The sequence below is a fragment of the Ammodytes marinus genome (assembly GCF_949987685.1).
Source record: "Ammodytes marinus genome assembly, chromosome: 17".
In the NCBI taxonomy this organism is placed as follows: domain Eukaryota; kingdom Metazoa; phylum Chordata; class Actinopteri; order Uranoscopiformes; family Ammodytidae; genus Ammodytes; species Ammodytes marinus.
This window is the reverse complement of record NC_137221.1, coordinates 649,250-670,075: the sequence shown is the minus strand read 5'-3', so window position 1 is coordinate 670,075 and position 20,826 is coordinate 649,250. Positions and strand designations below refer to the sequence as shown.

Genomic DNA, 20,826 nt, shown 5'->3' with positions numbered 1-20,826 from the left:
GCCTTTATTTTGTTGTTTAAAAAAATCCTAAATTGACATTTTGGAAAAGAGCAGAAAAACATCAATATGACAGGTGAATCTCAGAGACGAGACGTGATTCTGAAACAGGAAGAAGAAAGAGAGAAAGCAGAACAAATGTATTATAGTTGTTTTGTAGTTACCTGGTGGGATCACGGTCAGTATCACTGCTGCTTCATCATTACAGAAATATATTCCAGCGTCTGAGAAAGCAGCTTTGGTAATGAAGAGTGTTTTATCTGACTGTGAACTGTATCGTTTGTGTGGGTCATGTATGTGTCTTATGTCCCGGTCACCAGTTGTTAGTATGTCGACTTTGGTTCCATCACTCTTTCTGCTCCAGGTCACATCGCCCTCCACAGACTGAGCACATCGCAGAGTGACCGGCTCCTTTTCCTTGACTATTTTATTTCTTATAGCTGCAAAAGAAACCCAATTTTCAAAAAATAGGCATCCATTTTCAGAAGTTAAATTTCAAAGGAATTAATAAAAACACGTGAGAAAGATTTTTTAACTGTTGGGTCACTGAATGTGACCTTGGTAAATGAATTAGAACTTGGTGTTCCTAGGATTATAACCATCTGATTAATTTCAGACTGTAGATGCAGAGAAAGAAAGTGTTCAGCCAGGCTCTTCAAGTTAGGTCTTGGACCTAAAATGTAGCCAATTTACAAGATGGAAATCGAACTCCAACGAAACACGGTTAAGTTTTGTGTAACCCGCAGTTATATGAACTGATATGAAATATGTATGGTTTGTTTGAAACAAGGCTTAAATGTCAGCTATCATGTCACCAGTAAATGTATTTACAAACCCACTCCCTGAAGTATTGTCACGTACAGGTAACCACATAATATTTCTCAGAAACATTCGTTTTGAGTCGAAGACACAAAAATACCACTCTCTAATAAGTCCTTACCTGCTGTAACTTTCCAGCCCAGAACAAAGAGGAACAGACAGGAGCAGATAATCCCCCTCATCCTCACAGTCTAACAGACTGAATAGACAGACAGTCACCACAGCTTTCATCTGAAGTGAGAACAGGAACTTGTCTCTGTGGGCGTTTATACGTGTGTTCCTCTAACAAGAATAATAACCACATTGCAACTCATTGGCACGTTCAATTCTGTCGGTTAGTAGTCACATATACACGCATATGTATGTGTATTTTATTAGTAATTTGTCTTTCTCTGTTAGCTGCCAAGGGACAACAGACGGAAACTAGCACTTTTGCTGAATTCTGGCATTTTTACAGCTGTAATTGTTACAGCTGTTCATTAATATGCACTGTCCCTAACAAGTAAATGAATAAATAAAAAACATCACATAACTTTAAACTTTCAAATGATTTGACTCTTCTTAGCCAGAGGTCCGACACTTTCTTGGCTACGCTCTATTGACATTATGGAAAACCATTAGATTTATTTTTTACTTTTCTGCCTTTTTTTGTGTATGTATGTGAATGAATGAGACAAAGTATATAAAGTGATTTGGAAAAAAAGTGCAAATATAAGTACAGTCCATTTACCCAATGCCCTAACTAACCTAAATTCCTAAGACCTAGGGTGCTCTGGTGGCGTAGTGGATAGAGCGTGTACCATATTGTCTCCAGCCTTCGTTGCAGTGGTCACTGGTTCAAATCTGACCTGTGGACCTTTACTGCAGGTCATCCCCCCTCTCTCTCTCTGTCTCCCCATTTCAACTCATTACTATCTAATAAAGCTTGAAAATGCCAAAAAACTGTTAACCTTGCGGAAAAATATTTTTGTCGTTTGATCAAATAATTTACTGTTTGTTTTGCACTCAGCAGAATATATTATGCAGATGAAGAGATTCAATTCACTTTAATACACAGAACACAAAGCAGAAAATATCAGTATATTTTTACACAGGTTTCTTAACAATAGAAATGGGGAGGGATGTAAAAATAATTTGCTATGTAGGTTTCAGTGAAAAGCATCGTGAGAAGATATAATTTCTGGAAAGTATTCATAGAAATTGGCAGAACTGTGAACTTCTAGTTTTAATCATAAACATATTGAATCAGCAGTGCAGGACGTTCACCAGCTGTCAACCAGACACCTGTGAGGAAACAAGAGAACACATATTAAAACTCTCAGAGACTATATGGTTTAAAATAAACACTAAATGTTGAAGCTAAGGGGTTGGACTCTATCTATCTATCTATCTATCTATCTATCTATCTATCTATCTATCTATCTATCTATCTATCTATCTATCTATCTATCTATCTATCTATCTATCTATCTATCTATCTATCTATCTGTCTGTCTGTCTGTCTGTCTGTCTGTCTGTCTGTCTGTCTGTCTGTCTGTCTGTCTGTCTGTCTGTCTGTCTGTCTGTCTGTCTGTCTGTCTGTCTGTCTGTCTCTCCATCCATCCACATACACCCCCTAGTGTTTAGATGAAATATAACAAAAATACAACTGAACAAGCTGATGGTGAATGTTATAATAGCACCTTCTGCTGGACACTAAGGAAAACACATGTAGATTACGTTTTGAATTCAAACTGTTAATTTATTATTTTCTGCAGTACATCAGTGGCAGTAAAGTGGGATCACTTGTAACATTTGTAGCAGTAATGACAGTATTTCTCGTCTTTATTATTGGATTTTATGAATATTTTGAATTATAACGTCAGTCTATTTCTTACCGCTTTTGTGTCAAAGTCTTTCTGTTGCGTGTCGCTTCTGAATCTGTTAAGCTGAAAAAGACAAGATAAAAAGAATTTTATTTTAACTTAATCGCAAGTGCCCACCAGGGGTTCGCTTGGGAACAGAACAACTTTTTTAGTTTCAGGGATGTCTGGTAGAAAGTTTGGTCATGGGAATGGGAACAAGATATTTGTTGATGTAGAAATGATAAGAAATAGCATTTTTTTGGCCACTTGTTTACATCGGAGTTTTAAAAAAAATCTAAAATATTAGTTAACCCTTTGGTGCTCTTGGGGACGTTTTTGTCCTTTCGCACTTTTTTTACGCTCTTTTTTGTGTATAACTTTGGCTGTGCTTATGTTAGCTGAAATATTTTTGGCCAGGGATTTTTTTTTTTCAAATATTTTGTTTATTTCTACTCAGCAACTTTGTACCATCTATTATAAAGGCTGTACACTTTTTTGTTCCTCTCAGCTCCCTAAGGACGTTTTTGTCCCCTATTGACTCCCATTCAAAATGGCCTTTTTTCACCAATTTGATCCTGCTGTCATTACAGCATAAAATATTTTTTTCAATGATTTTATGCTTCCATCCTAGACACAAAGCATCAAAATTGATCATTTTCAACACCATCAAAATTTTGAGCCATTTCCCTATATTTGGCATAGGGTTGAATTACAAGCATTTTCCAGGTTGTCGGTCCTGCCCCCCACAGTGCAATAGAAAAAAAAATTCAACCTAAATGGTGTGAGTGTGATGGTAGGGATGCTAGTGTGTGGTGCATATGTGTGTATTGAGAAAATATAGTGTGTGTGTTTGTGTACACACAGCCAAACTTTACAAACTCAAACGTGTATGGAAAAAATGGCCCAATTTAAACTTTATTTTTTCAAACCATAGCCATGATGACAAACACATGTAAATGTGATGATATTAGGCAATAATCCAACACTTAAGACACCAAAATTGCTTTTTTAGCCCTATCTAGCTCAATCATTTATTTTCTCCAGTTTTTTTTGAGGATCAAATATGCTCCCTAAAACCATTTTTGTACTTTTTTGTAATTTTTTAGAGTTGCAGGCCTAAACATAAGAAATATGAGAAATTAATGGAAAGTGTGGATCCATATGGATACCTTAGGGTTGTGTCTGTGTGTGTGTTGTGAAATTACTGTGTGTGTATGTGTGTGTGTCTTTGTGCGTATGCATATGTGTGCAGCTGTAATGTGCAATTTGTGGGTTTTCAGGTGGCTGCAGGTTTACTTTGTTACTTTGTTGACATCATCAAAGAAACTGGAATTAAAAGGTCAAAAGCAACTAACAATGAATTAATATTTGATATGTATGTAAAGAGGTCAAGTGGGATAAAAGGTTTTAAAAAAAAAGTAGAAAAAAATATTACTGTATAATGTGTTTAGGGCAGTTTATAGGGAGGTCATGAGAGGGAGTATTTATTTGCATCTGTGACTGCACAAATACTAAACATGTATCAAAAGCAGTTTTATTGCAAATCATTAACATATCCTAGAGTCTAATTATCCCACTCAAAAAAATCCACTTTGCATCTATTATATGAGAAATTTTTCAATTATTGTGTTTTTTTTAAATAAAAATGGCTCACGTCATCACATAAGCATGCATGTAAAGGGTTAAAAGCAATTACAAATTAATGAATATTTGATATGTATGTGAAGAGGTCAAGTGGGATAAAAGGTTTGTAAAAAAAAAAGTAGAAAAAAATATTAATGTATAATGTTTTTATGGCAGTTTATAGGGAGAGGACGTTTTTGTCCTCTAAGGTCATGAGAGGGAGTATTTATTTGCATCTGTGACTGCACAAATACTAAACATATATCAAAAGCAGTTTTATTGCAAATCATTAACATATCCTAGAGTCTAATTATCCCACTCAAAAAAATCCACTTTGCATCTATTATATGAGAAATTTTTCAATTATTGTGTTTTTTTTAAATAAAAATGGCTCACGTCGTCACATAAACTTGCATGTAAAGGGTTAAAAGCAATTACAAATAAATGAATATTTGATGTATATGTGAAGAGGTCAAGTGAGATAAAAGGTTTGTAAAAAAAAAAGTAGAAAAAAATATTAATGTATAATGTTTTTATGGCAGTTTATAGGGAGAGGACGTTTTTGTCCTCTAAGGTAACCAAGGCGTAGTAAAAGTTAAGGATACCCAAGGGTTAAAGTAGCATAAGGATTGTCATGGATACAGATAATTATTTAAGTATAATTCTAATGTGTATTATTCACCTTTTCTCCAGATGGTGGCAGTGATGCTGATCATGATGATTAAATAGAGAATCCCGATCACATAACGGACACACGTTGGCCACAGGTAAGAAGAGGCTGGAAGACAGAGACATATACTGAATCAAACCCTCAACCTTCACCAGTTACATATGATGTTCAGACACTGCACATACAACAATTACAAATACACATAAAAACACTAAAAATACACAAATCAAAAGTAAATTAATACAAAAAGACAAGCCAAAGAGATGCAAAACATTATATTTCAACATTAATTAATTACTGGTTGAATCATATTTGTTGTTAAAGCTAAATAACCTTTAAATGCAGATTTAGCATAAGTGTTAATGTAAAATGTCTTGGTTTCTTCTTGATCTCGTAGTCCTACCTGTGGTTTTGGCTGGAGTCATTGTTGTAGGGGTTGTTGTTGTTGTTGGAGGATTTGTTTTAGTTGGAGTTTTACCTTTGGTGTGGGGCAGAGAGAATACATTAAGCCTTTTAGCAAATTAAATATTTACATGAATTACATTAAGTGTATCCACAATGCAATCCTAAAATGTGGATTTCTCCATTTCAATTAGTAATTTAAATACAAAAATCAAATAAGAGTTGAAAGATTTAAAAAATTTAACTGAAGACTGAAACAAACAAAGACACTAAAACGACGACATAAACACCATTGTATTGAGATTAGTTTAATCTTACTCTTTCCGCCTCCTTTCTTTCTGGGTTTCTTTGTGGTCGTGGTGTCAATGGGCGGTGGTGTCGTTGTTGTTGTTGGAGGAAGAGTTGGAGCAGATGTTGTAGTTTTTACAGGAGTTGTTGGAGGAGTTTTACCTTTGGTGTGGGGCAGAGAGAAAACATTGAACATTAAGCCCTTTATCATTATAAATATTGACAGGATTTACATGTAATCCAGGAGGTGAGACATGATTTTGAAACAGGAATTGTAAATAGAGAAAGCAGAGTGACTTTGTTATAGTTGTTTTGTAGTTACCTGATGGGATCACGACCAGTCTCACTGCTGCTTCATAATTACAGTAATATGTTCCAGCATCTGAGAAAGCAGCTCTGGCAATGTAAATAGATGTTTGTGACAATGAACTGTAGCGTTTGTATTGGTCATTGTGTCTGATCTCCCCGGCACCATTAGTTGTAAGAATGTCGACTTTGGTTCCATCACTCTCTCTGCTCCAGGTCACATCGCCCTCCACAGACTGAGCACAGCGCAGAATGAATGATTCCTTTTCCTCGACTGTTTTAATGCCTATTGCTGCAAAAGAAACACAGATTATAATAAATAAGCATCCATTTTCAGAAGGTGATCATTTGTAATATTTAATATATAGACCTATATATATAAATATCGATATTTTGAAACCTCTTTGGTCTATCTTCAGTCGACAGCAAAGGCGGTTTCCTAAATATTGGGCCCCCCTGTCGTTCAATAATAATGGAGCGTCACTGACATTTTTCTAATTTAGAAAACCATTTCAAAGCAGAAGGGTCATGATTTAGAAATAGATTGAATTGTTTTCATTGAATGATTCTCCTTATTGGGCCAAAACTATTTTAAATGTAAAAATGTATCAGGTGCCTTTATTTAGTTGTTTAAAAGAATCTTTAAATGCCATAATCGAAAAAGAGCAGAAAAACATCAATATAACAGGTTTAGTGAATCTCAGAGACAAGACGTGATTTTGAAAGAGGAGAGAGCAGAACAACTTTATTATAGTTTGTAGTTACCTGGTGGGATCACGGTCAGTATCACTGCTGCTTCATAATTACAGTAATATATTCCAGCATCTGATGAAGCAGCTCTGGCAATGTAGAGTGATTTATCTGCAAAAGAACTGTAGCGTTTTTGTGGGTCATTGTATCTGATCTCCCGGCCACTACCAGCTGTAAGAATGTTGACTTTGGTTCCACCACTCTCTCTGCTCCATGTCACATCGCCCTCCACAGACTGATCACATCGCAGAGTGACCGGCTCCTTTTCCTTGACTATTTCATTTCTTATAGCTGCAAAAGAAACACAATTTACAATAAATAAGCAGCCATTTTCAGAAGTTAAATTTCAAAGGAATGAATAAAAAAACGTGAGAAATATTTTTTAACTGTTGGGTCACTGAATGTGACCTTGGTAAATGAATTAGAACTTGGTGTTCCTAGGATTATAACCATCTGATTAATTTCAGACTGTAGATGCAGAGAAAGAAAGTGTTCAGCCAGGCTCTTCAAGTTAAGTCTTGGACCCAAAGTTTAACCAATTTACGAGACGGAAATCCAACTCCAAATAGGATCTAAGTTTTGTCTAAACCGCAGTTATCTTCACATTTGTATAATAACGACATCAAATCAAAAATCTGAGAAGATGAGTAGAGGAAATATGTCTTAATTTGTTTGAAATAAAGCATACATGTCTGTAGCTTCTCATTCTTCGTGCCACCAGTAAATATATTTACAAACCCACTTCCTGAAGTATTGTCACGTACAGGTAACCTCACACATAATTTCTCACGACTATTTGTTTTTGAGTCGGAACACAAATATCCCATTCTCTTATAAACAACCAAACATAAACATAACCATGACAACCCCTGAGAAACAGAGTGTTAAACAGAAAATAGAAGGCACGTTTATCTATATAGCACAATTCAGACACAAGGCAAAGTGCTTTGCAGGGGCATAAAATACATCAAGTATAGAACACACTTTCGAAAAGTGAATGAAAAATATGAATAGAAATAAGACATTTAAATTAAATAAATAAAAATTACAGGTTAAAGGGGAAACAGAAAGTAGAAAAGTCCTTACCTGCTGTAACTTTGCAGCCCAGAACAAAGAGGAACAGACAGGAGCAGATAATCCCCCTCATCCTCACAGTCTAACAGACTGAATAGACAGACAGTCACCACAGCTTTCATCTGAAGTGAGAACAGGAACTTGTCTCTGTGGGCGTTTATACGTATGTTCCTCTAACAAGAATAATAACCACATTGACAACTCACTGGCACGTTCAATTCTGTCTGTTAGTAGTCACATATACACGCATATGTATGTGTATTTTATTAGTAATTTGTCTTTCTCTGTTAGCTGCCTAGGGACAACAGATGTAAACTAGCACTTCTGCTAAATTCTGGCATTTTTACAGCTGTAATTGTTACAGCGGTTCATTAATATGCACTGTCCCTAACAAACACATTAATAAATAAAAAACATCACATACTTTAACTCAAATGATTTGACTCTTCTTAGTCAGAGGTCCGACACTTTCTTGGCTACTCTATTGAGACTATGGAAAACCGTTACATTTATTTACTTTTAAACCTTTCTGGCTTTTTTTTGTGTATGTATGTGAATAAATGAGACAAAGTATATAAAGTGATTTGGAAAAAAGCGCAAATATAAGTACAGTCCATTTACCCAATGCCCTAACTAACCTAAATTCCTAAGACCTAGGGTGCTCTGATGGTGTAGTGGATAGAGCGTGTACCATATTGGCTCCGGCCTTCGTTGCAGTGGTCGCTGGTTCAAATCTGACCTGTGGACCTTTACTGCAGGTCATCCCCCTCCCCCCCTCTCTCTCTCTCTGTTTCCCCATTTCAACTCTGTACTGTCTAACAAAGCTTGAAAATGCCCAAAAATAAATAAATAATAAATAAATCCTAAAACCTTGTGTTAAACTTGCGGAAAAATATTTTTTGTCATTTGATCAAATTATTTACTGTTTGTTTTGCACTGAGCAGAAGAAGAGATTCAATACATGTTAAAAACAGAACACAAAGTAGAAAATATCAGTTTATTTTTACACAGGTTTCTTAACAATAGAAATGGGGAGGGATGTGAAAATATTTCGCTATGCAGGTTTCAGTGAAAAGCATTGTGAGAATATATAATTTCTGGAAAGTATTCATAGAAATCTGCAAAACTGTGAACTTCTAGTTTTAATCATAAACATATTGAATCATCAGTGCAGGACGTTCACCAGCTGTCAACCAGACATCTGTAAGGAAACAAGAGATTGAATATTAAAACTCTCATAGACTATATGGTTTAAATAAACACTAAAGGTTGAGGCTGAGGGGTTGGACTCTATCTATCTATCTATCTATCTATCTATCTATCTATCTATCTATCTATCTATCTATCTATCTATCTATCTATCTATCTATCTATCTATCTATCTATCTATCTATCCATCTATCCATCTATCCATCTATCCATCTGTCCATCTGTCTATCTGTCTATCTGTCTGTCTATCTATCTATCTATCTATCTATCTATCTATCTATCTATCTATCTATCTATCTATCTATCTATCTGTCTATCTGTCTATCTGTCTATCTGTCTATCTGTCTGTCTGTCTGTCTGTCTGTCTGTCTGTCTGTCTGTCTGTCTGTCTATCTGTATATCTATCCATCCACACCCCCTAGTGTTTAAATGAAATATAACAAAAATACAACTGAACAAGCTGATGGTGAATGTTATTAGCACCTTCTGCTGGACACTAATGGCGCTTTTCCACCGCAAATGTAGCTCGACTCGACTCAACTCGACTCGACTCAACTTGGTTTGGTAGCAGCACGGGTCGTTTTCCACCGCAAATAGTACCCGCTGAACGTGGGCGGGGTCGTCGTAAGGGGCTGAAAGCCTAGTCCGGAGCAAAGTATTAGAGCAGAAATTGCGAGCAGTTGTTGCACTATTAACTGAACCAACCGCCAAACACACGGATGAAAAATGTTTAAGAAATACCCTCCTTGTATCTGTTTGCTAAAAGAAGTAGAAGAATATTGCTACGGGCCATTAAAAGGGATGGTTGTTGTCCCGATGTGTGACTGCCACACAGACAGCTGTAGGGATGCGTCACGTACATCCCTATGCACGTAAACACGGGCATGATAAAGTTGACTGTTTAGCGCTTGTTTCAGGATACGTGTTTTCAAATGCAAGCCGTGTCTCAGCCTGAATATTTTATTGAGGTAATCAGTTCAGTCCGAGGCTTGTAATGTAATCGCTCGCTATCATGTCTGTCCCAGCTGGCTACTATATTAGCCTAGCTGCTAGCTGCCCTACATGTCTCCTCTCGTATGATAAGTAACTTCCCCAACAACCAACACTGGGTGAGCTTAGCGAATATATGGAAAATAAATTCAGATCTGTGATGCAAATCAAATGAAAGAGAGCCAGAGAAGGCTGCACGCGGCGTAAATACACTCAAAAGTCCCGGAGAGTTGGGGAGAATAAACAACAGAATGAAGCCGGTAGTCTCTGGCCACTGATTGGCCAGACAATAGTCTCTGGCCAATCAGTGGCCGGCCGTCTGCCGACGTCACCTTTTAGCATCGGCTCAGCTCGCTTGGAACCTAGAGCGAGGCGATACCAAAAAAGCAGCCGCTACGTGGTACCAGGTACCATGAAATTGCGGTGGAAAAGCCAAAAATGCGAGTTGAGTCGAGTCGAGTCGAGCTGATACCATGCGGTGGAAAAGCGCCATAAGAAAACACATGTAGATTACGTTTTGAGTTCAAACTGTTCATTTATTATTTTCTGCAGTACATCAGTGGCAGTAAAGTGGGATCACTTGTAACAATTTTAGCAGTATTGACAGTATTTCTCGTCTTTATTATTGGATATTATGAATATTTAGAATTGTGATGTCAGTCTATTTCTTACCGCTTTTGTGTCAAAGTCTTTGTGTTGCGTGTCCCTTCTGAATCTGTTAAGCTGAAAAAGATAAAAATAAAATAATTTTATTTAAACTTAATCGCAAGTTCCCACCTGGGGTTTGCTTGGGAACAGAACAACTTTTTCAGTTTCAGTGATATCTGGTAGAAAGTTTGGTCATGGGAATGGGAACAAGAGATATTTTTTGGATGTGGAAATTAATAGCAATAGCTCAATTTTGTGGCCACTTGTTTACATTGTAGTTTAAAAAAAACATTGAAAATATTAGTTAAAGTAGCAAAATGATTGTCATGGATACAGATAATTATTTAAGTGTAATTCTAATGTGTATTATTCACCTTTTCTCCAGATGGTGGCAGTGATGCTGATCATGATGATTAAATAGAGAATCCCGATCACATAACGGACACACGTTGGCCACAGGTAAGAAGAGGCTGGAAGACAGAGACATATACTGAATCAAACCCTCAACCATCACCAGTTACATATGATGTTCAGACACTGCACATAAAACAACTACACATACACACAAACACACTAGAAATACACAAATAACAAATAAATTACTATAAAAAGACAAACCAATGAGAAGCAAAACAATGTAATTTTAACATTAATTAATTACTGGTTGAATCATATTTGTTGTAAACGCTAAATATCGTTTAAATGCAGATTTAGCAAAAATTTAATGTAAAATGTCTTGGTTTCTTCTTGTTCTTATAATCCTACCTGTGGTTTTGGCTGGAGTCATTGCTGTAGGGGTTGGTATAGGAGTTGTTGTTGTTGTTTGAATAGTTGTTTGACTTGGAGTTTTATCTTCTGTGTGAGGCAGAGAGAATACATTAAACATTAAGCTCATAAACAATTTAAATATTGCCAGGTATTACATTAAATGTATCCACAGTGCAATCCTAAAATGTGGGTTTCTCCATTTCAATTAGTAATTTAAATACAAAAATCAAATAAGAGTTTGAATTGATTTAAAAAAATGTATCTGAAGACTGAACAAACAAAGACACTAAAACGACTACAAGAACACCATAGTGTTTAGATTAGTTATTATCTTACTCTTTCCGCCCCCTTTCTTTCTGGGTTTCTTTGTGGTTGTTGTGTCCATGGGCGGTGGTGGAGCAGTTGTTGTTTTTGAAGGAGTTTTACCTTTGGTGTGGGGCAGAGAGAAAACATTGAACATTAAGCCCTTTAACAGTATAAATATTGACAGGATTTACATGTAATCCAGGAGGCGAGACATTGAAACAGGAATATTAAATAGAGAGAAAGCAGAATAACTTTATTATAGTTGTTTTGTAGTTACCTGGTGGGATCACGGTCAGTCTCACTGCATATTCATAATTACAGTAATATATTCCAGCATCTGATGAAGCAGCTCTGGCAATGTGAAGGGATTTATCTCCCAATGAACTGTATCGTTGGCGTGGGTCATTGTGTCTTATGTCCTCGTCACCACCAGCTGTAAGAATGTCCACTATGTCTCCATCACTGTATCTGCTCCACATCACGTCGCCCTCCACAGGGTGAGCACATTGCAGAGTGACTGGCTTATTTTCCTCGACTGTGGCTGCAAAGGAAACATAATTTAAAGCTCCCATATTATACACTTTTCGCTACTATTATACACCTTAGTGGTCCCTAATACCTTTTTCTTTAATTGTTTGCTGAAAAAAACTTTCAGATAATTTATTGTACTATGCTGATGTTCAGCTAATCTCACAATGGCCTATTTAAAAAAAAAGAGCTGCAGCTCCCCTCGTAAATATACAATCTTTGAGCTCCCCCCGCCCCCTGTCCGGAAGCGAAGCCAGATACGCCTTGCCCTCTGTCTGTCGGGGCCGTGGACCAATAAGATAATAGGGGTGTGGGCTGCACAGTGGAAGCTTCTGGCTTTCCAGTTTGTGAGGTCAGAAACGAGGAGAATTCTGACTGGAGTGTATTGGGGGGTGGGGGTTTCAGAAAGGGGGAGAGTGAGAAAAGGAGAGATTGTTATTTTTTAAATATTTTGGCAGTCTCTAGGCACACCTTGGACCCATGGATATGTTAGAACACATTTAAAAAGTGCATTTAGCATAATCTGTGACCTTTAAAGTAAATTTGCATCCACTTAAATAAAGTGAGCATTTCTAATATTTACAAAGACTGAAAACCCTGGAAAGAAGAAGAAAGATGGAAGAGAAGAAAAACATCAATGTAACACGTGACTTGAAATAAGTGAATCTCAGAGACGAGACAGGATTTTGAAACAGGAAGAGGGAAGAGAGAAAGCAGAATGACTTTATTATAGTTTGTAGTTACCTGATGGGATCACGAACAGTCTCACTGCATATTCATTATTACAATAATATAGTCCAGCGTCTGAGAAAGCAGCTCTGACAATGTAGAGTGATTTATCTGCCAAAGAACTGTAGCGTTTGTATTGGTCATTGTGTCTGATCTCCTGGTCACCATTAGTTGTAAGAATGTTGACTTTGTTTCCACCACTCTCTCTGCTCCAGGTCACATCACCCTCCACAGAGTGACGACATCGCAGAATGAGTGATTTATTTTCCTCGACTCTTCTATAGGTAATTCCTGATAAAGAAACACAGATTATAATAAATAAGCATCCATTTTCAGAAGTTGATAATTTTTAATATTTATAAAGATATATATATATATATATATATATATATATATATATATATATATATATATATATATATATATATATATATATATATATATATATATATATACATATATATCTATATATATATATGTAAAGATATTTTGGAAACCTCTTTGGTCTATCTTCAGTCGACAGCAGATATACCAAGGCGGTTTCCTAAATATTGGGCCCCCCTGTCGTTCAATAATAATGGAGCGTCACTGACACTTTTCTTATTCAGAAAACCATTTCATAATTGAAACAGTGTGGGGATTTATAAATAGATTTAATTTTTTTTTCACTTAATGATTCTCCTTAGTGGGCCAAAACTATTTCAAATGTAAAAATGTATCAGGTGCCTTTATTTTGTTGTTTAAAAATAATCTTAAAATGCCATAATCGAAAAAGAGCAGAAAAACATCAAACAACAGGTTTAGTCTATCTCAGAGACGAGACGTGATTTTGAAACAGGAAGAGGAGAGAGCAGAACAACTTTATTATAGTTGTTTTGTAGTTACCTGGTGGGATCACGGTCAGTATCACTGCTGCTTCATAATTACAGTAATATATTCCGGCGTCTGAGAAAGCAGCTCTGCGAATGTACAGTGATTTATCTGCCAAAGAACTGTAGCGTTTGCGTGGGTCATTGTGTCTGATCTCCCCGTCACTAGTTGTAAGTATGTTGACTTTTGTTCCACCACTCTCTCTGCTCCAGGTCACATCGCCCTCCACAGGGTGACGACATCGCAGAATGACCAGCTCCTTTTCCTCAACAATTTCATTTCTTATAGCTGCAAAAGAAACACAATTTTCAAAAAATAAGCATCCATTTTCAGAAGTTAAATTTCAAAGGAATGAATAAAAACACGTGAGAAAGATTTTTTAACTGTTGGGTCACTGAATGTGACCTTGGTAAATGAATTAGAACTTGGTGTTCCTAGGATTATAACCATCTGATTAATTTCAGACTGTAGATGCAGAGAAAGAAAGTGTTCAGCCAGGCTCTTCAAGTTAGGTCTTGGACCTAAAATGTAACCAATTTTCAAGATGGAAATCGAACTCCGATGAAACACGATTAAGTTTTGTGTAACCCGCAGTTATCGTCAAACTTGTATAATTACGTCACAACGTAACGCCATAAAAGCAAATATTTGAGCAGATGAAATATGTATGGTTTGTTTGAAACAAGGCTTAAATGTCAGCTATCATGTCACCAGTAAATGTATTTACAAACCCACTTCCTGAAGTATTGTCACGTACAGGTAACCACACACATCATTTCTCACGACTAGTTGTTTTTGAGTCGGAACACAAATACACAAAAATCCCACTCTTATAAACAACCGAACATAAACATAACCACATAATATTTCTCAGAAACATTAGTTTTGAGTCGAAAACACAAAAATACCACTCTCTAATAAGTCCTTACCTGCTGTAACTTTGCAGCCCAGAACAAAGAGGACCAGACAGGAGCAGATAATCCCCCTCATCCTCACAGTCTAACAGACTGAATAGACAGACAGTGACCACAGCTTTCATCTGAGCTGAGAACAGGAACTTGTCTCTGTGGGCGTTTATACGTATGTGTTCCTCTAACAAGAATAATAACCACATTGTCAACTCATTGGCACGTTCAATTCTGTATGTTAGTAACCACATATACACAATATGTATGTGTATTCTTTTTGTAATTTGTCTTTCTCTGTTAGCTGCCTAGGGACAACAGAACTAGCACTTCTGCTAAATTATGGTATATTTACAGCTGTAATTGTTACAGCGGTTCATTAATATGCACTGTCCCTAACAAATAAATTAATAAATAAAAAACATCACATATTTTAACTCAAATGATTTGACTTTTCTTAGCCAGAGTTCTAACACTTTCTTGGCTACGCTCTATTGACACTATTGAAAACCGTTAGATTTTTTTTTACTTTTCTGTTTTTCTTTGCACGTATGTGAATGAATGAGACAAAATATATAAAGTGATTTTGGAAAAAGCACAAATATAAGTGCAGTCCATTTACCCAATGCCCTAACTAACCTAAATTCCTAAGACCTAGGGTGCTCTGGTGGCGTAGTGGATAGAGCGCGTACCATATTGGCTCCGGCCTTCGTTGCAGTGGTTGCGGGTTCAAATCTGACCTGTGGACCTTTACTGCAGGTCATCCCCTCTCTCTCTCTCTCTCTCTGTTTCCCCATTTCAACTCTGTACTGTCTAATAAAGCTTGAAAATGCCCAAAAATAATCTTAAAAAAAATAATAAATAAATCCTAAAACCTTGTGTTAAACTTGCGGAAAATATTTTTTGTCGTTTGATCAAATTATTCACTATTTGTTTTGCACTGAGCAGAATATATAACCCAGAAGAAGAGATTCAATAAATTAATACACAGAACACAAATCAGAAAATATCAGTTTATTTTTACACAGGTTTCTTAATAATAGAAATGGGGATGGATGTAAAAATAATTCGCTATGTAGGTTTCAGGGAAAGGCATTGTGAGAATATATAATTTCTGGAAAGTATTCATAGAAATCTGTACAGCTTTGAACTTCTAGTTTTAATCATAAAATAAGTAAATCAGCAATGCAGGACGTCAACCAGATATCTGTGAGGAAACAAGATCAAATATTATAACACTCATAGACTTTATGGTTTAAATAAACACTGAAGGTTGAAGCTGAGGGGTATCCGTCCGTCTGTCTGTCTGTCTGTCTGTCTGTCTGTCTGTCTGTCTGTCTGTCTGTCTGTCCACATACACCTCCTAGTGTTTGAATGAAATATAACAAAAATACAACTGAACGAGCTGATGGTGAATGTTAATAGCACACTCTGCTGGATGACAAGTAAAACACATGTAGACTATGTTTCAAATTCAAACTGTTCAGATTGTTTAGAATAAAAAATGTTTGCTCTAAGAATAGTACTAATAGTGGTTGTATTTTCTGCAGTACATCACTGGCATTATAGTGGATTCACTTGTAACAGTTAGTAGTGAATTACTTGCAGTTATGAATCATGATGTCTGTCTTTTTCTTACCGCTTTTGTTTCAAAGTCTTTCTGTTGTCTGTCGCTTCTGAATCTGTTCAGCTGCAAAAGACAGAAGTTAAAAATTAAGATGATGCATGATATTGTTGGTATTGTTTTTAACTTAACAGTGATACCTGAAAGTTTGGTCATGGGATTGGGAACAAGAGATATTTTTTGGATGTGGAAATTAATAGCAAAATGTTGTGGCAACTTGTTTACATTGTAGTTAAAAAAAAAAATCTAAAATATTAGTTAAAGTAGCAAAAGGATTGTCATGGATACAGATAATTATTTAAGTGTAATTCTAATGTGTATTATTCACCTTTTCTCCAGATGGTGGCAGTGATGCTGATCATGATGATTAGATAGAGAATCCCGATCACATGACGGACACACGTTGGCCACAGGTAAGAAGAGGCTGGAAGACAGAGACATATACTGAATCAAACCCTCAACCTTCACCAGGCACAGTCCATGTTCAGACACTGCACACAAAACTACTACAAATACACACAAAAACACTAAAAAGACACAAATGAATAATGAATTACCATAAAAAGACAAACCAAAGAGAAGCAAAACAATGTAATTTTAACATTAATTAATTACTGGTTGAATCATATTTGTTGTTAAAGCTAAATAACGTTTAAATGCAGATTTAGCAAAAGTGTTAATGTAAAATGTCTTGGTTTCTTCTTCTTCTTGTAATCCTACCTGTGGTTTTGGCTGGAGTCATTGTTGTAGGGGTCGTTGTTGTTTGAATAGTTGTTTGACTTGGAGTTTTATCTTATGTGTGAGGCAGAGAGAATACATTAAACATTAAGCTCTTAAACAATTTAAATATTGCCAGGTATTACATTAAGTGTATCCACAGTGCAATCCTAAAATGTGGGTTTCTCCATTTAAATTATTAATTTAAATACAAAAATCAAATAAGAGTTGGATTTAAGAAAATGTATCTGAAGACTGAACAAACAAAGACACTAAAACGACTACAAGAACACCATAGTGTTTAGATTAGTTTAATCTTACTCTTTCTGCCGCTTTTCTTTCTGGGTTTCTTTGTGGTTGTTGTGTCTATGGGTGGTGGTGGAGAAGTCGTTTGAAGAGTTGTTGGAGCAGTTGTTGTTTTTGAAGGAGTTGTTGGAGGAGTTTTACCTTTGGTGTGGGGCAGAGAGAATACATTGAACATTAAGCCCTTTAACAATTTTAATATTGACAGGATTTACATGTAATCCAGGAGGCGAGACATGATTTTGAAACAGGAAGAGGAGAGAGAGAAAGCAAAACGACTATTATAGTTTGATGTTACCTGGTGGGATCACGGTCAGTCTCACTACATATTCATTATTACAGTAATATATTCCAGTGTCTGATAAAGCAGCTCTGGCAATGTAAAGAGATTTATCGGGAAATGAACTGTAATGTTGTTGTGGGTCGTTGTGTCTGATCTCCCAGCCACCACCAGCTGTGAGTATGTCGACTCTTTTTCCTTCGATCTTTCTGCTCCAGGTCACATTGCCCTCCACAGGTTGAGCACATCGCAGACCGACTAATTCCTTTTCCTCGACTGTTTTATAAATTATTGCTGCAAAATAAACACAAATTACGATGAATAAGCATCCACTTTCAGAAGGTGAATTTCAAAGGAATGAAAAAAAAACTTTGATGATTTTTAGAACTTGGTGTTCCCAGCATTATAACCAGCTAAATAATTTCAGATTGAAGATGCAGATGAGGAGAGTTTTCAACCAGGCTTTTCAAGTTAAGTCTTGGACCCAAAGTTTAACCAATTTACGAGTCGGAAATCCAAATCCAAATAGGATCTAAGTTTTGTCTAATACGCAATTATCTTCACACTTGTATAATAACGACATCAAATAAAAAATCTGAGAAGATTAGTTCAGGAAATATGTCTAGTTGGTTTGAAATAAAGCCTAGATGACTGTAGCGTCTCATTCTTCATGCCACCAGTAAGTGTTACAAACCCACTTCCTGAAGTATTGGCACGTACAGGTAACCACATTACTTCTCATGAACATTTGTTTTAGAGTCGAAACACTAAAATTCCACTCTCTTATAAACAACCAAACATTAACAAAACATTTAAAACTCCTAGGAAACAGTTCAATTCAGTTCAACTCAAAAAGCTTTATTTGTCCCCAGGGTGCAATTGAAGGCACACAGAGCAGCAGTATTACAAAGGACAAAGGTTAGGTCCAAACATAAAAACAAAACAAAAACACAGCGTTGTTACCTGATAAAATATGTATAAAATACAGTGTATGTTTATAAATGGAGAACTGACTCTTAAAAGTGTAAAAAGTGTAAAATATAACAAATATAAAGTGCAATCAATTAAAAAATACCATACTGGTGAGAATATAACTATAAGATGAGTTGAAGCGAGGTAGTTATGTTTCAGTGTATTAAACATAAAATAGAAAAGTCCTTACCTGCTGTAACTTTGCAGCCCAGAACAAAGAGGACCAGACAGGAGCAGATCATCCCCCTCATCCTCACAGTCTAACAGACTGAATAGACAGACAGTGACCACAGCTTACATCTGAAGTGAGAACAGGAACTTGTCTCTGTGGGCGTTTATACGTACGTGTTCCTCTAACAAGAATAATAACCACATTGTCAACTCATTGGCACGTCCAATTCTGTCTTTTAGTAATCACATCATAGCCTGGTCCTACCAGACCAGCATACTTTATTTCATTTGTACTGAAGGTCTGGAATCGCTCAATTGGCAAACGTTAACTCACTTGAAGGCGGGTGTCTGTTGAAGTTTAAAACTATTGAATCTGCCCAGTGCCACTCTGGATCTGCCAACGAATCACATAAAGTTTGGTTGTGACGTATGTCATGCGCCGGCTTCTGACTACAACTGAAACTCAATGTCATTGTTCTCAGCCACTCTCTCTGTTCGAAGTGGAAGTAGGTAGGCAGACGGTGCCAGGCTAGATGCTTCCAATCAAATGATTTGACTTTTCTTAGCCAGAGGTCCAACACTGTCTTGGCTACTCTCTATTGACACAACGAAAAACCATTATATATATTTTTTTTTACTTTTCTGCCTTTTTGTATGTGAATAAATTAGACAAAGTATATGAAGGGATTTGGGAAAAAGCACAAATATAAGTGCAGTCCATTTACCAAATGCCCTAACCACCTCAGCTGATTCCTCTCCCTATCAAGGAGATTGAGCCCCGCTATCCTACAGGAGAAACCCCATCTCAGACGCTTGTTTCTTTGATCTCATTCTTTTGGGCACTACCCAAATATAACCGTACTCAAATATACTTTCCTTAAAACTATGAAGACCTTGTGTTTGTACTCAAATATGCTGTTATTTCTTAAAACTATTAAAACCTTATGTTTACATTGCGGAGGAATATTTGTGTTGTTTGATCATCAAAGTATTTTTATTATTTGTTTTGCACTCAGCAGAATATATAATCCAGATGAAGAGATTAAATAAATTAATACACAGAACACAAAGCAGAAAATATCAGTTTATTTGTACAGTTTTATTAATAATAGCTTCTGTTATTATTCTAAAGGGTTGGGGTTACCCAGGGAGTGTTGCATTCTAGAACTTTGTAGAACTTTCTTGATGATGTCATATTACACACTGCACCTTTAAAAACACCTAAATCAAAATCAAATCAAATCAGTTGTATTTGTACAGCCCAATATCACAAATAGACATTTGCCTCAGTGGGCTTTACATTCCATACAGTATGACACCCTGCCCTTACACTCTTAGCTCGGCTGAGAAAAAACTCCCAGTAAAAAACCCTTTACCGGGATTAATTTTTTTTTAGAAATCTCAGGGAGAGTCGACAGAGTAAGGGATCCCTCTCACAGGACGGACATGCTGCAATAGATGTCATAAGTAGAGAAAAATCACAAAGGAATTCAATCATTGACCAGATGTTTACAAGGTAATACTAAAGTAAAGTGTGAATAGTGTGGATGCAGGAAGACTTCAGATGCTGCCAGAGGGGGGACCGGATCCACACCGTCTCGTCTCCACATAAATATCTCTCTTTATTGATAAGTTATTCATGATTGATTTACAATGCGAGTATGGCAGGGATCCAGTTTGTCCTCACGCGCCCCTCACTGGAGTTATGTAACTATAGCAACTTCACTTCTACACTCTAAACATTATGAAATCTGAAAAAGAATGACAGCTGAAGAATATATTTATAATAACTTGTTTAATCAGCGGTTTAGTTCTATAAACCAACCTTTTTTTTTATTTATTTTTTGCATAAACATAACATAACAGTGTTTTTCAACCAAAAGGTTTTTTAAACCTCCTTGCTTAACCGTGATTGGCTACCACATATGTCAATCAAACTTATTTGTGCGTTCATTGGTTGATAGTTCCTGTCGCTCAAAATGCGCCCATTCCATTGGTCCAAATCACCCTCGTCACTATTCTGGCCACGCCCT

General features: G+C 36.4%; 2 protein-coding genes across 2 annotated transcripts; both read right to left on the bottom strand.

Moving 5' to 3' along the window:
- Positions 1-2,078: 2,078 nt before the first annotated feature.
- On the bottom strand, positions 2,079-7,846 carry LOC307264022 (obscurin-like; the record flags this gene model as incomplete). Its single annotated transcript, XM_080045347.1, has 7 exons — positions 2,079-2,100; positions 2,499-2,511; positions 4,966-5,061; positions 5,357-5,431; positions 5,966-6,241; positions 6,715-6,990; positions 7,786-7,846. The coding sequence occupies 7 exons, from the start codon at positions 7,844-7,846 to the stop codon at positions 2,079-2,081; spliced, it is 819 nt and encodes a 272-aa protein (XP_079901473.1).
- Positions 7,847-15,801: 7,955 nt separating this feature from the next.
- Positions 15,802-18,873, bottom strand: LOC307264021 (uncharacterized protein; the record flags this gene model as incomplete). The annotated part of the gene is made up of 7 exons (XM_080045346.1): positions 15,802-15,933; positions 16,366-16,416; positions 16,679-16,774; positions 17,071-17,142; positions 17,389-17,514; positions 17,669-17,944; positions 18,813-18,873. The coding sequence occupies 6 exons, from the start codon at positions 18,871-18,873 to the stop codon at positions 16,376-16,378; spliced, it is 672 nt and encodes a 223-aa protein (XP_079901472.1). The 3' UTR covers positions 15,802-15,933; positions 16,366-16,375.
- Between the last annotated feature and the right edge of the window lie 1,953 nt (positions 18,874-20,826).